Genomic DNA, 26926 nt, shown 5'->3' on the forward strand with positions numbered 1-26926 from the left:
TGCTGAAACATATTTATGAAGACCTGGAGAAGTAGATAGAGCTCATAGCTCAGAAGACATGATATTGTTAAGATTTCAGTTTTCCTTAAATTGATTTATCTATTGAATGCATTTTCCAGTCAAAGTTGTGGGGATTTTTTTTTTTTGGTAGAAATCGACAGATTGATTCTAAAATTCATATGGAAATGCAAAAGACCTAGACTAGCAAATGCAGTTTTTTGGGGGTGGGGAAATTGGAGGACTAACAATACCATATTTCAAGATTTATGATAAAGCTACAGTAATCAAGACAGTGTGATACTGATGTCAAGACTGACAAATAGATTAATAAAAGAGAAGAGACAGGTGAGAAATAAACTCACCCATGTAGGGACAATGGATTATTGGCACAGGCAAATTCCATGGAGAAAAAAAACAGTCTGTTCAAGATATGGCCATTGAAAAACTGGATATCCCAAGATGAATTTCAGCTTCTACTCCACACCATTAACAAAGATGACCATAAAATGGGCGATAGATTTCCACATGCAATCTACAGCGAAGAGGGAGTCCAGTGCCCGGCCGGCGTGGCTCAGTGGGTTGAGCATTGACCTATGAACCAGGAGGTCACAGATTGGCTCCCGGTCAGGGCACATTGCCTGGTTGTGGGCTTGACCCCCAGCTGGCTATTAATAAGGGTAAATTTTGAGATGGGTGGTACTGGGATATTCTCATTCCTGTCTCCCAGTTTGGCTATTTTAATACTCCTCCACTACGTTTGAAAGGGTAAAACAATTTTATACTCTGTGAATGGCAGGAGATTTATTTTTCTTTGTTAGGTTCCGGCCAGACGACTCCCTCCCCAGATGCCTTACGGAGTTACCAGGAAGGCCCCCCAATTACAGGGCGCCGTTATGTTGTTGTTGTTAATCCTCATCCAAGGCTATTTCCCCATGGATTCTTAGAGGGTGGAAGGATGGGGAAGAGATAGAGAGAGAGGGAGAAACATCCATGTGAGAGAGACACATGGATTGGTTGCCTCCCGCACGTGGCCCGACCAGGGTCAGGGATCCAGCCCGCAACCGAGGTACGTGCCCTTGACCGGAACCAAACCCAGGACCCTTCAGTCCGAGGGCTGATGCTCTTATCCACGGAGCCACACCGGCCAGGGCCGCAGTAGTCCTTTAATTTCCCTAGAATCTTTAAGTGTTTTATGCAGAAGGGAAAGTAGGAGGCACCCCTTCCGATACGTTGACGCGATAGATGGAGACTTTGGGTCTGAAAGGGGGGATTTCCCGAAATGTGCACAAGCAGCAGGTGGGAGCTGAAGTGAGATTCCGTTCTCCCGCTCAGACTGTCCAAGTCCGTTCCCCACACCGCGCTGCCGTACGATGGCCTTCCTCCGCTCAATATCTAAAAGCAGCAACGATTCAACGACTCGAATAAATAAATAAAACATGTGCGGTGGACGGTTTTACTCGAGCCAGGGAGGGCTCGGGAGTGGAGAGAGGCAGCCCCCGGCCGCCGTGTTCCCCGAGGCCCGGGCGATCTGTCTGTGGAAATGGCTCACCCTAAGCACAGTCATCACCGTCACACCTAACACAGTCCCATTTCATGGCGCAGGTCCCGGCCAGACGACTCCCTCCCCAGGTGCCAATAGGCCCCCCAATTACAGGGCGCCGTTATGAAGTGCAATAATGCAGCGGCAGAGTTATAAGCGTAAAGGCTAGGAGGGAGTGTGGGCAACGGGCAGGCGGCAGCAGTGGGGGAGAGCAGTGTTTCGGAAACAAGATGAAGAGCCTGCGAGGCAGGGAAAGGAGAAGGCAGTTCCAGATGGCCACAGCCCACTCACCCTGAGCACAGGGGCAGCCCACCGCCCTCTGTTGGTAGCCTCGGGTATGACAGCTTCCAATGGCCTCACCCACACACTGGCATCTATTTCTTTTTCTTTTTTAAAAGAAATATATTTTATTGATTTTTTTACAGAGAGGAAGGGAGAGGGATAGAGAGTTAGAGACATCGATGAGAGAGAAACATCGATCAGCTGCCTCCTGCACACCCACTACTGGGTGTGTGCCCGCAACCAAGGTACATGCCCTTGACCGGAATCGAACCTGGGACACTTGAGTCCGCAGGCCGACGCTCTATTCACTGAGCCAAACCAGTTAGGGCTATTTCTTTTTTTATTCTCTCTCTCCTCTCTCTCTCTCTCGCTCTCTCTCTCTCGGGTATATACACACATATATACACACATATATACAAATATACAGTATATTTGTACTAATTTCAGAGAGGAAGGGAGATGGAGAGAGAGAGATAGAAACATCAGTGATGAGAGAGAATCATGGATGGGCTGCCTCCTGCACGCCCCCTACTGGGGATGGAGCCCAGAACCCCGGGCATGTGCCCTGACCGAGAATCAAACCGTGACCTCCTGGTTTATAGGTCGACGCTCAACCCCTGAGCAACACCAGCCGGGCTGGCGTCCATCTCTTAAGATATTAAGGTATATCTCTTAAGGTATAGTGTTATCATGAGATGACTGCATAGTTATAGAGGAACACAAAGAAAATAAGCTTTTTAGGAAATTCAGTTTATTATCTTCTTTTTTCCCCCCGGTGTTTGGAGAACCCAAATGTTGCCTTCCTGAATTTTGTTTGATGGGGATACGTGCTCGCCCACGCAGTATTTAATGAATATTCATTCTGATGAGAGTTGCTGGCAAAGGCTGGAATGAGTTCATCGGATAGTGCGTTGTTGGGTGGATGAGATTTTGTTTTTCATCACGGTTCCCACCCCGTCAAAATAAGGCTCGAAAGAAAAAAGCCCGCAGGGCCCTAGGCAATAGACGTATATAAAGAACGCTGTCTGTGTTTCTGTAATTTGTCACTTAGGCCTTTCTGCCGAACCTGATACAAATACACTGCCTTTGACATATTCCCTTCCACGTGTAGACGTTATTTTACGGTGGGAATAAATTTATTCTTTATTATAGTCACTAAGCATGAGTGATTCACTTCCCCGCTTGATCTACGAGCGTCTTTAAATGTCGCCTTCACTGACGGCTTCATTCTTCCATCCTACGTACCCGAGGCTGGGTGCTGAGCCGGCTTTGGGGCTGGGTGGTGATTGGAAGTAGATATGGTTTCTGTCCTGGTGGTTTTATAAAAAAAAAAAATATATATATGTGTTTTTTTATTGATTTCAGGGTGGAAGGGAGAGGGAGAGATAGAAACATCAATGATGGGAGAGAATCATTGACAGGCTGCCTCCTGCACGCCCCACACTGGAGATCCAGCCCACTGCCCTGGCAGGTGCCCTGACTGGGAATCCAACCCGTGACCTCCTGGTTCATAGATCGAAGCTCAACCACTGAGCCACACTGGCTGGGCTAACTTCCCATTCTTTAGGGCCATGGTCGGCAAACTGCGGCTCGAGAGCCACACGCGGCTCTTTGGCCCCTTGAGTGTGGCTCTTCCTAAGCCTTAGGAGTACCCTAATGCAGTTAATAACAATGTACCTACCTATATAGTTTAAGTTTAAAAAATTTGGCTCTCAAAAGAAATTTCAATCGTGGTACTGTTGATATTTGGCTCTGTGGACTAATGAGTTTGCCGACCACTGCTTAGGGGACCAAGCTCATGGTTCTTTTGTGCATGATACGTGTTATGGAAATTGTGACGTTACTCAACAGCTAACTTATTTCGTTTTCTCCTCCAAGTGATGAATCCAGCACACCTGTCTAATGAATGCAGAGGCGGAAGGTTTGGCTACATAAAAGATTATCGCCTCCCTAGGAAAGTCTTAAACATTTGTCTCATGTTGACCAGGAAAATTATTTCTCATCATTTGTGTTCTTTAATTCTAATTTTAAGCCCTGCCAGCATAGCTCAGTGGTTGAGCATCGACCTATGAACCAGGAAGTCACAGGTTCCATTCCCGGTCAAGGGCACATGCCCGGGTTTCAGGCTCAATCCCCAGTAGAGGGCTTGCAGGAGGCAGCCGATCCATGATTCTCTCTCATCATTGATGGTTTTTTTTTTTCTCTCTCCCTCTCCCTTCCTCTCTGAAATCAATAAAAATATAACTAAAAAAAAAAGATTCTAATTTTGTTTATCAACAAACACTCTATTAAATGTAGGAAGCCCGCCCTAGCAAAGTCCTCTGACCTTTAAACCCATCTAATCCTGTCAGTGAGGGTGTTCAAATAAACCTCGCGATTCCAGCATCCTTGGGAGTTTGCAGAACCGCTCTCTTGGCAAGAGCCAGGATGTGGCTGTGTTTATCACGGAGCAGAGATGACCTCCCCTGGGGCCCGGCTTGGCTTCCCGCGGAGGGATTATTCCATAAAACCCGTTTCCCATGCAAATGCCGTGCGTCTCCCTTTGTGGACTCGGTGGCCGGAAGGTCCAGACGCAGGGTTTCGGGAAGCTTGTCAAACCATTTCCTTTTTCACGTCTTTATTTTTAAAAGCCTCCCCGGGGCTTGGGTTTATTTTAGGCGACGGTACGCATAAGCAAAGGAGAAGAAAGAGAGCCGGTGTCATTACATGGATGGATCGGAGACTGAAGTTTCTTGTTTTTTTTTTTAATGAACTCCCTCTCTCTCTTGATTTCAAAATATTATAAAAAAGACTATCTTTCCCAGGTCCACTTCGTCTTTAGCACCTCGTTTATGTCACCGATGGTGTATTTTTTTTTTTATTTTTTTTTGACAAGAGTGATTTAAAAATTACCCACATTTCAGACCCGGGAAGCTGAGATCATTTTCTTGCTTTGATGTTTAAAGGTGTGTTTTTTTTTTTATAGCACATTTTAGCTCCATTATATTATTTTCCTAGAGTAATAGCCACCAATTTTCTCATTAACTGCCATATGGTGTTGCCTCGCGGAATCATGGATTCTTTAAATTAGGGGGGGAAAAAGTAGTCTTCTTAATCAAACTTTTATATTAAAAGTGCATGGCACGTAATAATGGTATAATACGTGCAGTGATACTACGATAAATAATGAAAAGTAGATTAAAGTATATTCTCCATTATGCAGCTCGCGTATGAATACTTACACATGATTAAAACATGCATATCTAATATTACCATCGCGATCTACTTGGCTGGCATAAGACATTGGCATAGCCCAGTCTACAGGTGTCTTCGAACTACTGTGGACTTGTCTATGGGTCAGCAAAGACCACGTGGGATATTGGGAGACTCTGTGGAGGATACTACGACATTTTCCAAATCGTCTCTCTTCTTCATCTCTGCATCTCTAAGTAGAGGAATGTTTTCTTTTTTTAAAAAAAAAATATTTTTAGCCTGACCCACCTTCCCTCAGACAAGCTGAGAGTAGAGAGGCCGGGCTTCCTTCCCCATGGGAGAGGTGGTTACGAAAGGAGACTCACCTAGACTGTCCTTGCCTCACATTTAAAAAAACAATAAAAAAACATATCTATCTATCTATCTATCTATCTATTTATCTATTATTAATTTCGAAGAGAAGAAGGGAGAGGGAGAGAGAATTAGAAACATCAGTGATGAGAGAGAATCGTGGATCGGCTGCCTCCTGCACGCCCCCTACTGGGGATCGAGCCCACAACCCCAGGCACGTGCTCTGACCTCCTGGTTCATAGGTCGAAGCTCAACCACTGAGCCACGCTGGCCGGGCTCATCCAGCCTCTTTGACCTGCTCTGCAATCTTCAGAATCTGGGGTGGGGGCGGGGGTTGGAGGTGGGGGTGGGCAGACAGAAAGGTCCCTGAAACACGGGCCAGAGGCATTTGTAGTCTACACGCCTGTCGTTGCTGCAGAGACTGCGAAAACTGTTCGGAAGGAAAATCACCCCATAACCATCTTCCACCCTAAGGAACCAGCCTCGCTTCCCAACCTGTGGGAGTTTCAGAAACAGTGGAGTGTGTCCGGGGCCGGGCATGTTTCAAAAAGTGGCCCGGCTGGTGTGGCTCAGTGGTTGAGCGTCGAGCTAGGAACCAGGAGGTCACGGTTCGATTCCCAGCCAGGGCACATGCCCGGGTTGTGGGCTCCATCCCCAGTGTGGGGCATGCAGGAGGCAGCTGATCCACGATTCTCTCTCATCATTGATGTTTCTCTCTCTCTCTCTCTCTCTCTCTCTCTCTCTCTCTTTCTCTCTTCCTCTCTGAAACCAATAAAAAATATATACTTAGAAGAAAAAAGTGCTCACTGCACTCGCTCTGCCTCGGGGTGCCCCCTCCCCCCCTCATCCTTCAGAGTCCCCTGGACTCCAGGATAAATGGAGAGTCCTGGTGGGGAAGGAGCCGCAGGAAAAGGAGGCGCTCCGTGTGGGGGCCTCGGGGGAAGGTGGGAGGCAAGAGGGGGAGGGGACTCCTGCGACCCGTCTGTGAGATGGACAGGCTGCTCAGGGCCATCTCTGCGTTTTGGCCTCTGCAGTGGCCGGCGGTAGCGTCGGCAGGATGCCTGCCCCCTGGTTCATCGAGAGGCCGGTAGGAGGCAGCCACGAGTGTGGGCTGTGGGATTCTGTGGTCTGAGCACTGACGTCTCCCCTTTCTCTCTCTCTCCCCAGGGCAGCCGCGGAGGTTCTGGCGGCCTTGCTGAAATCCAGTAAGCACCTCCCCTGCAAGGGGGCTCTCCCTCTCCCCCTTCGAGTTCAGGGCAAGGTGCCCTTCTGTCTGCGTGGTGGCTCGTTTCCCCCCTAGAGGGCAACAGGGCCATTCCTGGGGGTCTTCGGGGTGCGCAAGCTCACGGCTGCGGAGAGAGCTGACCTCCCTCCCCTGGGGTGTGCCTGTATGTAATGCCAGTAAGGCGGTTGGTTCTAAAGGGAGAGCATTGTCTGTGGGGACCTGCAGATTTCTTAGCTGCCCATGAGGATTGTTGGAACAAACTCCAGTCCCAGTGGGATTGTCCTGGAGAAGAAAAGGTTCTGACAGTGAGGGAGAAGCAGGATTCTTTTTAAAAAATTATCATATTTTTACTAGAGGCCCGGTGCACGAAATTTGTGCACTCAGGGAGGGGAGGTTTTCTCAGCCCAGCCTGCGCCCATTCTCCATAGACCTAAGCCGTCACTAGGACATCCTTAGCGCTGCTGCGGAGGCAGGAGAGGCTCCCACCACCCCGGCTGCGCTCACCAGCCATGATCCCGGCTTCAGGCTGAGCAGTGCTCCCCCCTGTGGAAGCACACTGACCACCAGGGGCCAGCTCCTGCATTGAGCATCTGCCCCCTGGTGGTCAGTGAGCATCATAGCCACTGGTCGTTCTGTCGTTTGGTCTATTTGCATATTAGCCTTTTATTATATAGGATTGGTTTCTAAGAGGAAGAGCGAGGGAGAGAGAGAGAGAAACATCAATGATGAGAGAGAACACGTGATCGGCTGCCTCCTGCATGCCCCCTACTGGGGATGGAGCCCGCAACTAGGACATGTGCCCTGACGGGGAATCGAACCGAGACCTCCTGGTTCATAGGTCGACGCTCAACCAGGGAGCCACACCGGTGGCCAGGCATAAGCAGGATTCTTGTGTTTGGTTCCCAATCCGGGTGTGTGTTCTTGGGCAGGTGGGGCGGGGGGTCAGAATTGCTCGGACAGTGTAGATGCCGATAACAAATCGATAGGAAGAGGTTGGGTCTCTTCTTAGTTACTCGAGTCACCTCAAAGAGTAGCTCGGGGTCGTGATGGCGTCTGAATAATTTGAGGATTGTTTTTCTCGTCGGGGGGGGCCCGAGTCTGATGGTGCTGGGAGCCGGCTCCACGTGTGCGGAGTGATAGACGGTGCCCTGCACTCGGGAGTGAAGCCGCCTGGCGGAGCGGTTTTATCTCCCCCTCCTCACCTCTTCATCTATTTTAATTTGGCAGCTTGGAAACCAGCTGCTGCGATTGTAATATTTGTTTCTCTGTAGGGAGCTCAGGGCCTGTGGGTAAGGAGTGAACTTTAATAAAACTTATAAATAAATAAAAATACAAGCACCTCCCCCCTCCCCCAAAACATCCATCTCTGTCGGCCCTGAGCCCAGAGAAAGCCACGCAACACACAGCGCTTCTGTAACCGGACAGTCCATGGGTCCCGGCTGCCTCTCACCCATTGAGCCCATTCAGCAGAGTCAGGGTGGAATCCTACGTGAGTGTTGATTCCAGTCCTGCCGGCAGCGTAGGGGAGCAGCAGGGCACCCACAAACATCTGCTCTGCCCCCCACCATAAGCCAGCTGTTGATAGTGGGTAGAAGGACAAAGACTGCATGGGAAGTCGGCAGAAGGGTTATGCCAAATAGGCAGTTTATAGGTAAGTGGGCTGGAGATTTGCAAAGGCCTGTGGGTGTGCAAAGGCTGGGGGTCTGCAAAGGCCTGTGGGTGTGCAAAGGCTGGGGGTCTTCAAAGGGCCTGTGCTTTGAGGGGTCCGGAAAAAAGGGAAAATCCCTTTGACATTCCAAGGATATGTCACCGTAGAGGCAAAGAGACAAGAGGCTCCGTTAAGGTAAAGATGGACCTTTGCCAGGGAAGATACCGGCCTGGGACATGACTACCCACCATGCACTGCTTTCAGTTACAGTTTTAAGTTCAGACCGTCCTCCGTGGTGACTTGAGGTCTGTGAGTTTGCAAAGGCCGCCACCCAGGCCTCCCCCGAGCTCGCCAGGTTGGCACGTGGGTCTTTCCGTCCACAGCAGTTTTAGAGGCGCCTGGAAGTTTGCAGAAGTAGGGGCGTGTGTGTGTGTGTGTGTGTGGGGGGGGGGGGGGCGGGGGTTGGCGGAGTGCTGGGAATAGGAAAGTAGGTTAGTCGAGGAAGGGAGACAGGAGAGCGGAGGGAGACAGCGATGCAAGAGAGCTAATGGGAAGCTTGGCAGGCAGACGAGACGCGGTCGACTTTGTGCAAATGCGGAATCGCAGGCTCCATCCATCACCGGGTGGGGCGGACGTGACAGCGCCGTGTCTGCTGTTTATTGGGCTCCTCGGGCGTCAGCCACGGCACCGGCATCCGGTCTGTGAGGGAGGCTGGGTGACCACCCCATTTTACAGGTGAGAGGACTGAGGCTCGGGAAGCCGAGGCCGCGCACACAGTGTGTGGGCCTCGGAGTTTACCCGCCAGGCCCTGGGGCCCGAGCCCTGTGTGTACCTGGAAGAGATGAAGGAGGGTTAGGGTTTGGTTCTGTTTGTTTGTTCTTTAGCTTAAAGAAGATAAGACCCAAAGCTGAGAGGAAGCTAAATAAATACTTTCTAAGTATTAGAAGGATTTGGGGGGGCCGGAGCATCTGTCATTTAGTTTTTTTTGTTCTCTCTCTCTCTCTCTCTCTCTTTTTTTTTTACAGAGAGGAAGGGAAAGGGATAGAGAGTTAGAAACATCGATGAGAGAGAAACATCGATCAGCTGCCTCCTGCACATTCCCTACTGGGGATGTGCCCACAACCAAGGTACATGCCCTTGACCAGAATCGAACCCGGGACCCTTCAGTCCCCAGGCCGACGCTCTATCCACTGAGCCAAACCGGTTAGGGCTCGTTCTCTCTATTTAAAATATATTTTTATTGATTTCAAAGAGGAAGGGAGAGAGAGATGGAAACATCAGTGATGAGAGAGAATCATGGATGGGCTGCCTCCTGCACGCCCCCTACTGGGGATGGAGCCCGCAACCCGGGCATGTGCCCTGACCAGGAATCCAACTGTGACCTCCTGGTTTCATAGGTGGACGCTCAACCACTGAGCCACGCCGGCCGGGCCATAAAATATTTTTTAAAGTGTGAGCTAAAACAATACGACACATCCCCCTTGCTTCCCATCCCCACCCCCTCTGTCGGACCCCATGGCTGGGTGGGCTGACTGGTACGGGCCTTGCAGTTCCTCTCGCTGCCAGGTGGTGGCGCTGTTCTTTTAGTTATCTGGGCCACACTAGTCCAATATTTATTGGAGGCGAGTCATTTGTTTATCAGGAGGTTATTTTAATCTAATTTTGCCCGCATTTGCCATTCCACACTATCTGCGCTTCCCAGCGTGAGCCGCTAGCCCGTCTTGAAGTAAATTAGCAGATGACGGTCTCGGAGGCATTGGCTCAGCCATTATTTAAGGGAGTTGGGAGGAGGCGGGTGTGTGGAGCCAGGGGCTGGAGGGGCCTCTGGAATTGGTTGTGCTCCCTGGGAGGTTAGCAGGATTAGAAAGGACTTGGGGAGGGCGGGGGGAGTGGGAGGGGGAGGGGAGGTTTCCAGCAGCAGTTTTTGGGGGGGCTGCCTCAGATAAACAGCCCCAAGTCTTGCAGTTACCTTTCCCCAGCTCCCTCGCACCTTTGGGATAACCTGCATCTTCCTGACCTTCACGGCCAAGGTCAAAGGCAGCACTGACACGCCCGTCGGCCTTCCCACCATCTACAAGCATCCTCCTCCCCTTCCATAATATGCCTCATGAACTGTTTCCTGGAGGAAGCGGGCAGGAGGGTGGGGAGTGGGGGAGAAAATGTGTGTTAGAGCACCCTTGGTGACTACGGAGCGTGATGTTTAATTATAGACCGTGGCCCAGCGGCGTGGCTCAGTGGTTGAGCGTCGACCTATGAACCAGAAGGTCATGGCTCGATCCCCGGTCAGGGCACATGCCCAGTCTGCAGGCTCGATCCCCAATAGGGGGCGTGCAGGAGGCAGCCGATCCATGATTCTCTCTCATCATTGATGATTCTATCTCTCCCTCTGCCTTCCTCTCTGTCATCAATTAAAAAAATATATTAAAAAAATATTAAGAAGTAGGATTCCCCCTCCCCTTTAGAAAATTTTAGCAGGAAGCTATTTACGTAAGCAAACCAAAGTACCCCTGGTCTGTTTTGAGGAGGGTTTCGGGACCTGCCCTGGTCCACCCCCAATCTTCCAGCTCACCCCAAACAGTGTCGGGAACCTCCCATTTCCCTCGCTCTTTGGGCTCCCTCAGAGAAGCCGTGTGTTCCTCCCAAATGTTCTAGAGTCCTCCACGTTGCTGACCCCAGTGACCCTCATTTCATCCACCCTTTGCATCTTCTCTATTTATATTCGCTCTCCCTCCGTGCGATGCAGGTCCTCTTGCCAGGTTTTAGATAAGTATGGGTTTTAGCAAAACTCCCCAAGCTATTCCCAGAGAAAGATCGACTGATGTGAGGTGATGGGGAGGTGGGAGGAGGGATGGCTATTTCCGATGTTAGTAAACATGACCGCTTACTGAGGATTAACAGGAAATCATGAATAAAGTCACTGGGATTTGATAAGGGTTTTTTTTTTTCTCTCTCAGATACTTAAAGATTTTTTCCTCCCCATTATCCCCCTCATCCCTCCAAAAAGTATGAAGGTCATTAGGATAGAACGCACCCTTACACAGATAAAAACAAAAGTCCTTCATCTCCCACGTGGCACCTCCAGGCACTGTTTTAGCCAATCTGGCATCTTCTCAGCGGGCGATTCTTCCCTTTAATACAGTGGTTCTCAACCTTCTGGCCCTTTCAATACAGTTCCTCATGTTGTGACCCAACCATAACATTATTTTCGTTGCTACTTCATAACTGTCATGTTGCTACTGTGATGAATCGTCATGTAAATATCTGATATGCAGGATGGTCTTAGGCGACCCCTGTGAAAGGGTCTTTGGACCGCCAAAGGGGTCGCGACCCACAGGTTGAGAACCGCTGCTTTAATACCTCCCACTTAATCTTCCGTTTTCTTTTAAACGTCAGCTACCTACCGGGCAGGCTGGGCCTCATGTAGGCGGCAAAGAGCTCGGAGCGCATTGTGGCCGGCACGGGCCCAGGAGAGAGAGGTTTCTGATGCAGTAGAATAATTCATTCAGGAAGGAATGAAGGCGATTGAAACCTTCCCCGAACAGATGACAAGTGAATAAAGCTCATCTCTCTCAGGGCAGGGTCCTGGCTGAATGAAATGTCGAAAAGCGTTAAAAAAAAATTAAAAAGGAAAACCAACTGAAGAAATGGTCAAAAATCTCAGAGGGGCTTCGTCAGGCCTGACCATTTAGAATTTGACAAACAAACAGGAGAGAGAGAGAGAGAGAGAGAGAGAGAGAGAGAGAGAGAGAGATACTGAGAAAGATTTATTAAAACCCTTCTGGGATAAAGCACTGAATTTTCAGGTTATGTTTTCACTCCTGTGCACTTATGTGGTCTGAGGGAAGGGTCTGAAATTCATGCTTATCTGATTCAGCTCAGGGGATCTTTCCTAAACACTTGGCTAGAAGCATGTATTGTCTCTCTCTCTTTTAATAGAGAGAGAGAGGGAGAGAGAGAGAAAGAGAGAGAGAGGTGTTCCACTTATTCATGCATTCATTGGCTGATCCTTGTATGTGCGCTGACTGGGGATTGAACCCATAACCTTGGTGTATCAGGATGATGCTCTGACCCACTGAGCCACCTGGCCAGGGCTTGGTGATGCACATTCATCGCTTGATGCGGTGGCACCGGCCAGTGTTCTCCGCTGGACAGTTATGACTATTCCCTTTGTCATTAACAAGTGTCTCCGGTGCCCCCAGGGGAGCCCATGACTGACATCGCCTTTTCCCGTTGGTTTCAGAGTCTAACAGCCGCAGGGCTGTGAACAGGGGCTACGTCGCCAGCTTGCTCCGGCTGCATCAGGACTGGCACAGCCACGACACGGCCAACAGCTACCTGCCGATCCGCCGGGCACTTCTGCTCTGCCTCAAGCACATTGCCACCCTCCAGTCTGGCAGGGAGGCCTTCCTGGCAGTGCAGGGCATGGAGATCCTCTTCAGTAGCACACAGGTAACCAGCGCGGGAGTCCCCTCTGCGTCAGAGATCGTTATGATGGTGAGGGTGATGATGGTGGTGGTGATGATGATGATGGTGATGGTGGTTATGATGCTGATGGTGATGCTGATGGTGGTGGTTATGATGCTGATGGTGATGGTGGTGATGGTGGTTATGATGCTGATGGTGATGGTGGTGATGGTGGTTATGATGCTGCTGCTGCTAATGGTGGTGATGGTGGTTATGATGCTGATGTTGCTGTTGCTGCTGGTGGTGGTAGTTATGATGATGATGGTGATGGTGATGATGATGGTGATGGTGGTGATGATGGTGATGCTGATGTTGGTGGTGGTTATGATGCTGATGGTGATGGTGGTGGTGGTGGTTATGATGCTGATGGTGATGGTGGTGGTTATGATGCTGATGGTGATGGTGGTGGTGGTGGTTATGATGCTGATGGTGGTGGTGGTTATGATGCTGATGGTGATGGTGGTTATGATGCTGATGGTGATGGTGGTTATGATGCTGATGGTGATGGTGATGATGATGGTGATGGTGGTGGTTATGATGCTGATGGTGATGATGGTGATGGTGGTTATGATGCTGATGGTGATGATGATGGTGATGGTGGTTATGATGCTGATGGTGGTGATGGTGATGATGATGGTGATGGTGGTGGTTATGATGCTGATGGTGATGATGGTGATGGTGGTTATGATGCTGATGGTGATGATGGTGATGGTGGTTATGATGCTGATGTTGCTGTTGCTGCTGGTGGTGGTAGTTATGATGATGATGGTGATGGTGATGGTGATGATGATGGTGATGGTGGTGATGATGGTGGTGGTGATGATGGTGATGCTGATGTTGGTGGTGGTTATGATGCTGATGGTGATGGTGGTTATGATGCTGATGGTGATGATGGTGATGGTGGTTGTGATGATGGTGGTGATGGTGGTGGTTATGATGCTGATGGTGATGATGCTGCTGCTAATGGTGCAGCAGCATTTACAATGTATTGTAATTGTATTGAGCACTTACAATGGCCTAGGCTGGCTTCATAGCTCACCACTGCAGTTGAAACCAGGGGTCTCACCCGAGGTCCACTTCTGTCCACTACACCAGCGGCTCTCCAAGGTGCGCGCACAGCAGAGTCCCTGGAGGGCTGCCAGGGCCCCTTCCTCAGAGTTACCGATTCTATAGGTTGGGGGCGGAGCCTGGGAATTTGCATCCCTAACAGGTTCCTAAGTGATGCTGAGCCTGTTGGTCTGGGCCTCACACTTTGAAAACCAGTGTCCTGAACTGTTTTTATCTGTGTTTGTGACGTAACCACAAACCCACTGGGCACAAGAGTGACTGAGAAAGAACTATTTTTGAGTCCTTCCCACAGCCTTTGTTTATCATATTGTTCTTTGCCTTTCTGCGGAGGCCCTGAAACGCTTTGAGATGGTTATGAGTTTGGAGAAAGGGGTGATAGCAGATTGGCTGTCTGCCGCCTAAGATGGAAGCTCAACATGTTACTTGTGATCAGCTGTCTCCCTCCCCTCTCTTCCTCCTCCCTGGTCAGTTCTCTCTTCTTCCAAATACTCATACTTCCCACTGAGCACTTGAAATCCCCTGGCAAGTCCCAGAGGTGAAAGAGCCTCAACGAATTCGTTTTCCACAGAGGCTGTTCCTGTTGTTGGTTCCGGACACCTGAACGGTACCCCTTGAGCACACAGGAGGGGAGATAGCAGTCTTGATTACAGCAAGGCATTTCCGGTTTGAGAGCTGGCTTACTTTTAGAGTCATATTTCAGAGTCATTTGGGTAGCTTGAATTTGTGGCTTAATTTTTGTTAAATGTTTTTTGCATTACCTTCTTTCATGTGGAGCGACCTGTAACGCGGGGCTGAAGATACCGTAATGCGACCTCACTATAACCAGGGGCGGGGAACGTCCGGCCCGCGGGCCGTGTAAGGCACGCAGAATCATTAGGTCTGGCCCTGCCAAGGCATCAGGGGTGAGTTAATGAGACGTTGGACCAAACAGAGCAGGCTAATTTATAAGTTGATCATTCTGTGTGGCCCGCAGATGATGTTATAAATATCCACATGGCCCTTGGCAGAAAAAAGGTTCCCCACCCCTGGCCTACTCGGTCACTCCACCCTGTGGCGGGCTCTCAGCATCCTCCACTATCTACTCCCGCGACCTGATGGCCTCAGAAACCCCTTAGGAATGTCCAGCGGGAGGCTCACCCTGGTCAGCTTTGTGGGCCAAGTTAGTAGATAAAACATTTACTAAGAGGCTGAAGAAAACGGCCATTTCTTTTTTCTTTTTGGCCAAAGAGATAACCAAACTCCTCCCAACTCTCTCTCTCGGTTTAGTAAACTTGTCTTCACGTTTGTCACAGTGTCTGAAAAGAAGGGTCTTGTCATGTTCCCTCCATATCAAAAGGTCACATTTGGCCCTGACCGATGTGGCTCAGTGGATAGAGCGTCGGCCTGTGGACTGAAGGGTCCCAGGTTCGATTCCGGTCAAGGGCATGTACCTTGGTTGCAGGGACATCCCCAGTGGTGGGTGTGCAGGAGGCAGCTGATCGATGTTTCTCTCTCATCGATGTTTCTAACTCTCTATCCCTCTCCCTTCGTGTCTGTAAAAAATCAATAAAAATATATATTTTTTAAAATGTCACATCTGCAAAACCCACTTTTTCTTTGCTGTGGGTGGGTCCCAAGAAGGGGCCACACTGTCGGCTGTGAGAGGCGGCCTGTTATCTCATTTATGTGCGTGGGATTCACTTAGTCTTTTCCTCCTGTTTCCTGTTCTATCCTACCCTTCTCCTTCATACATTTCTCTCTGGCTAACAGCTGAGAGAGGAGCATAGGCCTTCCATCCACTCAGCTCCCCACTCTCTCATTCCCAGTGACACCTGAGTGGCTGAAGGAGACGCCCCCCCTCCACACCCCCCCTACCCCTGCCCAGCCAGCCCGGACAGTGTCTCTCTCAAGGGGCAGTATTCCCCAAAAGGCGTTTCAGTCCGAACTCAGACTAAATTCATCCCAACGGCACGGGAGCCGTGAAAGAGAAATGCAATTTCAGGTCGTGCACACTAGACCCGTGGTCGACAAACCGCAGCTCTCGAGCCGCATGCGGCTCTTTGGCCCCTTGAGTGTGGCTCTTCCACAAAATACCACGTGCGGGCGCGCACGTACAGTGCGATTGAAACTTCGTGGCCCGTGCTCAGAAGTCGGTATTTTGAGGAAGAGCCACACTCAAGGGGCCAAAGAGCCGCATGTGGCTCTCGAGCCGCAATTTGCCAACCACTGGCCTAGACCAAAGCCGAGTCCGTGCCAGACACGATTCTGCACCGCCGTGTTCACAGCAGATGTCCTGTGCGCTGAGGGTGTTTACTGCCCGGGCCGCCTACCTGTCACCCATGACCTGGAGTCCTGTCGTGGCGAAGGGACGCCACAGACGCTGGAGGAAATGACGCGATCTTCCCTTTGTGCAGAGCTCCCTGGAGGACAGGAGCCTGGAACCCGTCACGTCCGTCGCGCTTCAGGTCCTGAGGCAATGCTACCCCAAGAGCCCCCTTCCCTTGGTCACGGCCAGCAGTGCCTACGCCTTCCCCGCCCCCGGCCACCTCCCGTCGGAACCCCCACGCGTTCTCGCCGAAGGTAAAGTAAGTGGGTGTTTGTGAGCTTTACAGCGAGTTTTTATTTATTTTTCAAATATATTTGTATCGATTTCAGCGAAGAAGGGAGAGGGAGAGAAAAGATGGGAACATCAATGATGAGAGAGAATCATTTATCGGCTGCTTCCTGCACGCCCCCTACTGGGGGTCGAGCCTGCAACCCGGGCATGTGCCCTGACCAGGAATCCAACTGTGACCTCCTGGTTCAGAGGTCGACACTCAACCACTGAGCCACGCTGGCCGCCGGGCTGGAATCGATACTTTTCCACTGGCTGTGTCTGTGGACTTGTGTTTCAAATAAGCTCCTTCATATCAAAATTAGGGAGCCGATCACACTGCAGCACAATTTGCCTGGAGGTGACCTCTAACCTTTGGCAAGGAGTTGCATACATTCTTCTAAGTTGGGTGGGGGAAGCCAGATGGTATGCCTGTGTCATTTTATTCTGAAAAATGAGTGCAGAATAAAATGAGTGGGACAGCAGTGTAGACACCCGACACTGCTCACGGTCTCACAGGCCTTGAGTGAGCCTTGGGGTGCATGGGGGTAGGGTGCACCCCATCGTGAGCTCCTGATCTGTCAGGGGAAGACATGCTGATCCGAACCCGAGACAAAGGGCGAGCCTCACCCACTTCCCCTCCCTTTCCCCACCCAGAGGACTTTGAAGATGATGGTGACGAAGAAGAGGACAGAGACTCCGATTCTGAAGATGCGAAAGAGGAAGTAGGTACACCAGCCCTTGCTTCTAGCGATCCCCATGTTCACGGCGGACCAGGGAAGATATCACTGCCGGTCGTCAGCTAATACCAGTGTGAATTTTAAGGACTTACTTTTGTCTTTCTGCCCGGTGCCTGGCAGATTGTTTTGCTTAATAAATGACAGCTGCTGTTCTTTTTTTTTTTTTAAATTTTAAATATTGTTATTGATTTCAGAGAAGAAGGGAAAGGGAAAGAGAGATAGAAACATCCATGATGAGTGAGAATAATGGATCGGCTGCCTCCTGCACGCCCCCTACTGGGGATGGAGCCCGCAACCGGGTCATGTGCCCTGACAGGGAATCAAACCCAGACCTCCTGGTTCCTAGGTTGATGCTCAACCACTGAGCCACGTTGGCCAGATTAGGAAAGTGTCTCTAAATTGTGGTGCTATTGGCATGTGACTGGACAGTTCTTTGTTGAGGGGGCTGTTCCTAGGCAGTGTCTGATGTTTAGCAGCATCCCTGGCCTCCACCCACTAGATGGCACCTGCCCCCCCCCCCCGCCCCATCCCCCCCTTCCCCCCTCCCTCCCCACCAGGAAGGACCCAATGTCCCTTGTGGGGCAAAATCACCCCTGAGTAGAGAACCACCGTTCTATAGTAATGGTAACGTTATCTAGGTTTGTAATTCTGTCTTCGTTTGTGTTGGTAGGCTTTAACTTGGACAAGCCCTTCAAGGGATAGTTCCTTAATTTTGTCATCCTCAAAATAAGACTGAGAAGTAAATGCTACCTTTTAAGACATTCCTGGATATAAAACCTGGATTTAAAAATTATCTATCTATCTATGCATCTATCTACTTACCCATCCATCTATCTATCGATGCATCTATCTTTCTTTCTAACTATCTATCTATGCACCTATCTACTCATCTATCCATCCATCTATGCCTCTATCTATCATCTATCTGTCTATCTATCTATCTATCTATCTATCCATTCATCCATCCATATATCTATGCATCTATCTATCCATCCATTCATCCATCCATCCATACCTCTATCTATCTATCTATCTATCTATCTATCTATCTATCTATCTATGCATCTATCATCTATCTATCTATCTATCTATCTATCATCTATCTATGCATATGTCCATCCATCCCATTCATCTATACTTCTATCTACCTATCTATGCATCTATCTGTCTATCATCTATCTATCTATCTATCTATCTATGCATCTATCTATCTATTAATGCATATATCTATGCATCTATCATCTATCTATCTATCTATCTATCTATCTATCTATCATCTATCTATCTATGCATCTGTCCATGCATCTATCCATCCATCCATCTATCCACCCCCCTTGCTCCCTTTCTTTTTTCTTACCTATTGGCCTGCCTACCTCTCTCTTTAGAGAGAAGGAGGCTTTCCAAGTTCTCTATATAGCGATCACTCACCTTGCTGATGACAGTAGCTGACCTATAAGGACCCCCTCTTAGCCAGGTTCGCAGGTGAAGGCTGCCATTGACACTCCGGTGTTCTCCGGGTCTTGCTGATGAATAGAATCATTTCTGAAGTCATCGGTGGAAAATTGGTTCTTTGCTGTAGCTCGGCAGTGCGGGACTCGGAGTCCGCGCCGCATTATTTGAATAATGCCGTGCTGCCGCAGCCATCCATCAATGCCACCTTCCCCTCCCCTCATGCCCGCTCCCGGAGGACTGGCCGTCTAATGGAGAGTGGCAGCCACTCGTGTATCTGACGGGCAAGGACCAGCTGTGGCCCGAGCCTCTCTTCACTCCGACCCCACTTCCCAGCGCTTGCCCGGCTGTGTTGCTGTGGGTGCCAACCTGGGCCCCGGCTGAGGCTGCCTCAGAGATGGTGGAGGCCAGCAGGGCCTGAGAGATAGAGCTGGGAGCCCCAAAACCAGGCTGCAGTGTGTGGGCCTGGTGTGTACCCATCGGAAAATACCACTAAGTCTCCCGCACAGGATCTGTCTTTTTTCTTTTAATTTGAGGTTTGGAGGAAAATTGTGGGAGATGGTGGAATATTGCATTTTTTTCCTCCCCTGTTCCCGACTCCCCTGGATCAAGAATATAAATATTTAAAAAAAATTTTTTTTATTGATTTCTGAGAGGAAAGGAGAGAGAGGTAGAAACATCCATGATGAGAGAGAATCATGGATCAGCTGCCTCCTGCACGCCCCCGACTGGGGATCGAGCTCACAACCCAGGCATGTGTCCTGACTGGGAATTGAACTGTGACCTCCTGGCTCATAGGTCAACGCTCAACCACGGAGCCACGCTGGCCGGGCTCCTTTTTTTGTTTCTAAAAAACAACCCAACCCATTAAACTGTCCTTTGCGTCGGCCCGCACTGTAATCCGGAGGCAAGGACACCGTGTCCCAGGGCTGTGAAGGGTTTGTCTCCGGGTGGCTTTCTCGGTGGTGACACGTGTCTTGAATGTTCCCCCTGCAGGACGATGACTTGGAAACAGACGTCAACAAGCTGAGCTCCAAACCTGGACTTGACCGGCCCGAAGAGGAGCTGAGGCAGTACGAGGCCATGTGCCTTGAGCTCTCCTGCAGCTTTGAGGTGGGACTTACGTCGCGGTTCTGCGCACGCCCCCCATTCCCCGCCCCCCCGCCGGGATGCGTGATTCCACGGTGGGCCTCTGCAGAACCCGGGGCCACACCGGGGCCTGCAGATGGAGTGGGCGCATGGCTCACCCTGGCCATGTGCTTCTGCGAGAGAAGCAGGAGGTGGAACGAGAATGTGAGAAAGGCCCGAACGGTGTGGCTCAGGGGCTGAGCGTCGACCACGAACCATGAGGTCTCGGTTCGATTCCGGCTGATCTCCTCGTTCCCTTGTCAGACGGGGAGCGGGTGGGCGGCTTTCCGAGGGAAGGGGCCCAGCCGGATGCCAGGGCTGCTTGTTGGTAGAAGCAAATTGTGAGCCTCACGCCTGGTCATGTGAATCCAGGGGCTGTTGCTGCCACCAGTAGTTCAGACCTGCCTTTTGGTCTTTTTTTTTTTTTTTTTTAAATATGTTTTATTGATTTTTTTACAGAGAGGAAGGGAGAGGGATAGAGAGTTAGAAACATCGATGAGAGAGAAACATCGATCAGCTTCCTCCTGCACACCCCCCACTGGGGATGTGCCCGCAACCAGGTACATGCCCTTGACCGGAATCGAACCTGGGACCCTTCAGTCCGCAGGCCGACGCTCCATCCACTGAGCCAAACCGGTCAGGGCCTGCCTTTTGATCTTGGCTACTTGCTGACGACTCTCCATAAATCATGAACTCGGCTCTATCTAACGGTACAAGCCAGTCCCGTGTCGGAGGGAGTTCGTACCGTTGACTACACTCCAGAAAGCAGAGAAGGGATCCGCAGGAAGAAATTTCAGGGAGGACATTGGAGTTCCGTGTAAAGGATTGTTTACACTTTCTGCAAACCATCGGGATGATCCTTAACCAAAAGGCGCTTCCTTGCGCCCTGACCGGTTTGGCTCAGTGGATAGAGCATCAGCCTGCGGACTCAAGGGTCCCGGGTTCGATTCCGGTCAAGGGCATGTACCTTGGTTGCGGGCACATCCCCAGTGGGGAGATGTGCAGGAGGCAGCTGATCGATGTTTCTCTCTTATCGGTGTTTCTAACTCTCTATCCCTCTCCCTTCCTCTCTGTAAAAAATCAATAAAATATATATATTAAAAAAAGGCACTTCCTTGGGGTGCCGGGAAGACCCTAAAAGTGAGGTTCTTTAACCAGACGGACAAACGTATTGGGGGTGTGGGAGAGGCATCCCTGTCCTTCTTAGGATGATACTAGCCCCACCCAAAGCCCCTGCAAACGAGAGTTTCTTTGATTATGTCATTTGTTTGAATCTTTCTCTCTCTCTCTCTCTCTTTTTAATTCTCACCTTTTGGATATTTTCCCATTGATTTTTAGAGAGAGTGGAAGGGAGGGAGGGGGAGAGACAGAGAGAGAAACATTGATGTGAGAGGGACACATCGATCGGCTGCCTCCTACAAGAGCGCCAACCAAGGCCGGGGATCGAGCCTGCAACCGAGGTACACGCCCTTGAGGGGAATTGAACCGGGACCCTTCAGCCCACAGGCCGATGCTCTATCCACTGAGCCAGACGGGCCAGGGCCATGTCTTTGACTCTTGAAACGTAGTCTTTCTGTGGCATGCCTTGGAGAAACCCCCTTGATCCACAGTGTTTACGCTGAGCTCTGTGCCCAGAGAGTGAGGACAGGGAGGGGTCGTCTTGTCTCCCTGGGAGGAAACACTGCCACGTTCTCGTCTGCTTTACCCCCGAAGGACCTGGAGCCCACACCCGGAGATGACGTCCACCCTGACGCCAACCACCTCCACATTCCAACCGACGCCTCCCTGAAGCAGCGTTGCCTGGATGAGGACCAGAGCTCCCGGGGACGGGAGAGGGAAGCTGCCCCCGAGATGTCCCTCCTGAGCAAGGCCAAGAGGGGGAGGTCCCCCGTGCACCCCGTTTCCAAAAACGGACCTGGAACGAACCCGCACCCACAGGCCCAGCCCAACGGGCTTGGGGTGGGTCCTTCCGGAAAGGAAGTCCTTGACCTTGAGACGCTCCTCCAAGAGGATGCTTGGGACATGGACATGACCTCCTGCGCAAGGACAGGCGCCTCCCTTCCCAGCTCCACTCCCCCTGGGGGTACTGCGGACGGAATCCATGAGCTTCTGCAGACACACCCCCAGCACGTCCCCTTCCACGACCCCTTTGTCTATCTGGCCAAAGCCAGAGGCACCAAGTCCGTGGCTGACTTCAAGACACCGGCGTTCCCTGACCTCTGGGGCCACTGCCCATCCCACTCCCCAGAGCCCCTGCTGGAACGCAAGCGTGGGATCCAAAGGTGAGGGTGGTCCTGACTCAAGAGCTGTGTTTTTTCTCTTCTTTTTTTTGGTTTAAAACATATATTTTTATTGATATCAGAGAGGAAGGGAGAGGGAGAGAGAGATAGAAACATCAATGATGAGAGAGAATCATCGATCGGCTGCCTCCTGCACACACCCTACTGGGGATGGAGCCTGCAACCTGGGCACGTGCCCTTGACTAGAACCAAACCCAGGACCCTTGAGTCTGCAGGCTGACGCTCTATCCACTGAACCTAACTAGCTAGGGCTGTTTTTATTGACTTTTGGAGAGAGAGAGAGAGGAAGAGAGAGGGATAGAGAGATAGAAACATCGATGAGAGAGGAACTTTATCGACTGGCTGCTCCTGCACACCCCCTACTGGGGATTGAGCCCACAACCTGGGCATGGGCCCTGACCGGGAATCGAACCAGCAACCTTCTAGTTCCCGAGTCAACGCTCAACCATGGAGCCACACCCGCAGGGCAACTTTCCTATGTTTCTGATGACTCCCAGGATGATCATTGGACGAGTGGGGTAAGGAGTGAGGGTCAACCTTTAAAACGTTTCTAATTTTCCTTTGCAGGGTCAAGATATTCGAGGACATCCGGAGGCTCCTTCAGCCCAGCGACGTGATAGACAAAGTCGTCTTCAGTTTAGACGAGCCTTGGTAGGTGGACATGACCGTCCGTGGAAGGGAGGGAGGTGGGTGCAGCATGGAGAGTTCTGTCAGCACCATGAGACAGGAGCGTGCTTCCTGGTCGCAAGGCCTCCCTGCTCCTACCCTCAGCAGGGCGAGCATGTGGCTTTAAAGTCTAGAAGAGAGAGCTCACCTCTCAGACATGTCACTCCGTATCTGAGCACAGCAGTAACGCCCATGCCCACGTTGCCTCCTTCCTTACAGGCAAGGCACGGCTACCAACTGCCTGTGGTTCTCCTCCAAGTTCGAGTCGGGAAACCTGCGCAAAGCCATCCAAGTGCGTGAGTAAGTAAAGGAAGCGGCCACGGGCCCTGACTGGTGTGCTCAGTGGTTAGAGCGCTGGCCAGAGGACCGAAGGGTCTTGGGTTGGATTCCCAGGCAAGGGCACGCACCTTGGTTGCAGGCTCAATCCCCTGCCCTGGTCGGGACACGTGTGGGAGGCAACCAGTCGATGTGTCTCTTTCACATCGATGCTTCTCTCTCTTTATCTTCTCTGTCGTCCCTTCCATTCTCTCTAAAAACATCAATGGAAAAAAATAAAAATCTTCTGGTGAGGATTAATAAAAAAAATAAAATAAAATAAATAAAAGAAAGCTGCAACGGGGTGGCCCCGGGCAGCTCAAGAGAGCAGGTATGACCATCTCTTCCCTCTGCTTTTAGTGACCTCTCATTGATTGGCAGCTTGCCATCAGCCGTGGTGGTGGTGGTGGTGGTGTTTACACCATGCAAATTGGCAACCACCACAAGTGAATTCCAAGAGTCAGTTCTTTTTTGACAAAAATATTTTTATTGATTTCAGAGAGGAAGGGAGAGGGAGGGAGAGATAGAAACATCAATGATGAGAATCATTGACCGGCTGCCTCCTGCACACCCCCCACTGGGGATCGAGCCTGCAACCCGGGCCTGTGTCCTGACTGGGAATCAAACTGTGACCTCCTGATTGGTTCATAGGTTAGTGCTTAACCACTGAACCACCTCAACTGGGCCATGCACCATATTAATGAATCTTTACGAACAGCACTGGAAGTTGGGACACTATTTTCATTTTCCATGTGGCAATGTCTCGCTTTAAATAGTCACAGGCTCTCCAACCAGCCGGGATTGACATTTCTCCGCGCCCTTAGCGCACTTGCGTTTTTCCAGCTCGCTAGACACTTGGTTGCGGTTTAATCACTGGACGTGTAACAGACGCTTCCGATACCAAGACCCTGTGCCCCTCCGGCCGGGCATGTCCACAGCCCGCGTCCGATATTGTGAGATGCGGCTGCTAAGTGTCACTCACCCGCCACTCACCCCGGGTCTTCGATCTGCCCGCGGGAACCCGAGAGGTGCCGATCCTCAGTGTGGGAGTGTGGGAGGTTCCCTTACAGACGTCTAACCCTCCACCCTTGCTCCCACCTCGGCAGGTTTGAGTACGACTTGCTGATCAACACTGACATCAACTGCACCCAGTACCAGCAGTGGTTCAACTTCAGGGTGCGCGGCATGAGGGCCGCCACCCCGTACCGCTTCAACATCATCAACTACGAGAAGCCCAACAGCCAGTTTAACTACGGTAGGAGCTGGTGGGGGCCGGGGGCTTTCTGGGTAACACGGAGATGGTGTCATCTTGAGAGCGTTTGGATCCTTACCAGAGTCCCGCTGGGTTCCCGAAGCATTTGAAGTTGATTTGACACATATTTTTATTTTTTAATCCTCACCCGAGGATATTTTTTTCCACTGACTTTTGGAGAGAGTGGAAGGGAGAGGGAGAGACAGAGGGAAACATCGATGTGAGAGAGACACATCTATTGGTGGCCTCCCGCCTGCCTCCAACCAGGACTGGGAGGAACCTGCAATGGAGGTACGTGCCCTTGACCGGAATCGAACCCAGGATCCTTCAGTCCACAGGTCGATGCTCTCTCCACTGAGCCAAACTGGCCAGGGCTGAGTTGACACATTTTGGTTGTCAGGTGTGGCAAGATGGTGGCCAGTGCATGGCAAACCGCTCCTATGGCAGGGAAAGCCGAAGTCTGCCGTGGGATGTTCATACCACCCATGGTACTCCTCTACTTCCTGCCTCTCCTGCCCTGCCTTGAACTTTTTTTATTTAAAAAAATATTTTTATTGATTTCAGAGAGGAAGAGAGAGGGAGAGAAAGATAGAAATGTCAATGATGAGAGAGAATCATTGATCAGCTGCCTCCTGCATGCCCCACACTGGGGATCAAGCCCACAACCTGGGCATGTGCCCTTGACCGGGTATCAAACTGTGACCTCCTGGTCTATAGGTCAGCGCTCAACCACTGAGCCACGCCTGCTGGGCTCAAGAGCCTTTAATCATGTCTGCAAAGCCTCTCTTGCGATGGAAGGTGACATTCACAGGTTGCAGAATTCAGACCTGGGTATGCTTGAAGGGCCATCAGACAGCCGACTATAGCTCCCTTGCGGCCGGAGACTAACCCGGCCTCTATTCTGTGTAGGGATGCAGCCCACCATGTATTCTGTGAAGGAGGCCCTTCTCGGGAGACCCACCTGGAAGCGGACGGGCTATGAAATCTGCTATTACAAGTGAGTCCGAATATTTGTTAGTTTCTTTTCTCCGCTCTTTCTTTCTCGCTCCATTGCCTGCTTTTCCATGTTGCTCTTACACACCTCGGCCATAGGTGCCCGTCTGCCATACTTGTCCCTGTGGCAATTGACCCGCCCTTCAGAAGCATGTGAAATGGTGCCCGCAGGAGATCGGAAGCAGTAGCTTTTGATTTGCTGAAGGTGGTCTGTCTGTTTGCAGGCACATTAGCACCTGGAGACCTGGTTGGCTATTGAAGTTGTACAGACCCCACCTGTGATTAGTGCATCAGGCTGTCATTCTTTTCCTCTTTCCTGTTGGTTTTTCGTGAGCAAAAAAGCCTGAGAAATTCTGGCCTATTCTTTTGTAAAAAAAAAAAAAAAAAAATCTTTATTATTGAAAGAATTACAGATGTCCCCCTTTTGTCCCCCTTGACCTGTTCTAGCCCGCATCCACGCATCCACCCCCCCGGCATCCACCCCCCCCTCGCCCCCCCCGTCTCAGGCCTTCTCCATACTGTGGTCTGTGTCCCGGGGTTATGCATATATGCACACACATTCTTTGGCTGAACTCTTCTCACCCACCCACCCCCGCCTTCCCTCTGAGATTCGTCAGCCCGTGTTCCACGCTTCTGTGCCTCTGGATCTGTTCTGTTCATCAGCTTGTTTTGTTCTTTAGATTCCACATATGGGTGAGATCCGGTGATACTTGTCTTTCTGGTCTATTCTTGTTCATCCTGTCCTTCAGTTTTGCAAAGTGGATGAGAGTGAATATATGACAAATATGCAGAGTCAGATGATTTTATTTTTAAATAAAAGAGAAAGGGCCTTCAAAATTCATCTTCAACCCTTGACTACTCACCACTTTCAATGATGCATCCTGTTAAATTGTCATGAAGCTGATATTATCCATAGCTCTTGATAAAAGAATCCCAGACCCATCAGTTGCTTATGTGTGCATCGGGAGGGGGAAATAAAATACCAGTTCACATGGAAAAAAAGGATAGCAGTTGTTGGAACAGGTAGAAAATATATAATTATCAGTTCATTGCTAGTGTTTTTTTTTTTTTTTTTTAATAAATATGGTAGGCTAGTACTTATTTTCTTGGATAAATTAAGTCTTATCTTTTTCTCGGATGACAAGAGGCCCCTTAAAAACTATAGTCAGCTTGACTGGTGTGACTCAGTGGTTGAGCACTGGCCTATGAACTGGTAGGTCATGGTTCGAATCCCAGTCAGGGCACATGCCTGGGTTGCGGGCTTGATTCCCAGTAGGGAGCATGCAGGAGGCAGCCAATCAGTGATTCTCTTTCATCGTTGATCTCTCTCTCTCTCTATCTTTCTCTCTCCCTTCTTCTTTGAAATCAATAAAAATATACTTTTAAAAAAGTCTGCCAACAGGGGAGGGAAGAAGCCACACATCCAAAATTCACCTTGGGCCCTGGCCGTTTTGGCTCGGTGGATAGAGCATCGGCCTGCGGACTGAAGGGTGCCAGGTTCGATTCCGGTCAAGGGCACATGCTTGGGTTTCGGGCTCGATCCCCAGTGGGGGGCGTGCAGGAGGCAGTCAATCAATGATTCTCTCTCATCATTGATAGTTATATTTTTTTAAAAAATTCACTTTGGCCTAAGCCCCGAGAAAGCCAACGTTACTGTTAATAGCTTTTAGGCTCATTAACAAGACCATTGTTCTGTGATCAAAGAGGAACAGAGGGCTGACATGGAAACCATCAATGCATA

At 50.4% G+C, this 26926-nt stretch overlaps 1 protein-coding gene and 1 non-coding gene across 2 annotated transcripts in view; both read left to right on the top strand.

Moving 5' to 3' along the window:
- Positions 1 to 26926, top strand: part of AGBL1 (AGBL carboxypeptidase 1) — a 264433-nt gene that overhangs the window by 73363 nt on the left and 164144 nt on the right. The window contains exons 6-15 of the mRNA XM_070400703.1: positions 6533 to 6570; positions 12479 to 12687; positions 16164 to 16329; positions 17000 to 17067; positions 19528 to 19644; positions 21373 to 21941; positions 22527 to 22610; positions 22845 to 22925; positions 24047 to 24195; positions 25102 to 25189. Coding sequence (XP_070256804.1) covers positions 6533 to 6570; positions 12479 to 12687; positions 16164 to 16329; positions 17000 to 17067; positions 19528 to 19644; positions 21373 to 21941; positions 22527 to 22610; positions 22845 to 22925; positions 24047 to 24195; positions 25102 to 25189 — 1569 coding nt within the window. The remainder of the gene's footprint in view (positions 1 to 6532; positions 6571 to 12478; positions 12688 to 16163; positions 16330 to 16999; positions 17068 to 19527; positions 19645 to 21372; positions 21942 to 22526; positions 22611 to 22844; positions 22926 to 24046; positions 24196 to 25101; positions 25190 to 26926) is intronic.
- LOC138998711 (small Cajal body-specific RNA 21) lies at positions 5290 to 5403 on the top strand. The gene has a single exon (XR_011469217.1). It is a non-coding gene; the product is annotated as a small Cajal body-specific RNA 21 (non-coding RNA).

This window comes from Myotis yumanensis, unplaced genomic scaffold, assembly GCF_028538775.1.
Source record: "Myotis yumanensis isolate MYYU_CA2020_CCGP unplaced genomic scaffold, mMyoYum1.0.hap1 SCAF_20, whole genome shotgun sequence".
Taxonomy (NCBI): domain Eukaryota; kingdom Metazoa; phylum Chordata; class Mammalia; order Chiroptera; family Vespertilionidae; genus Myotis; species Myotis yumanensis.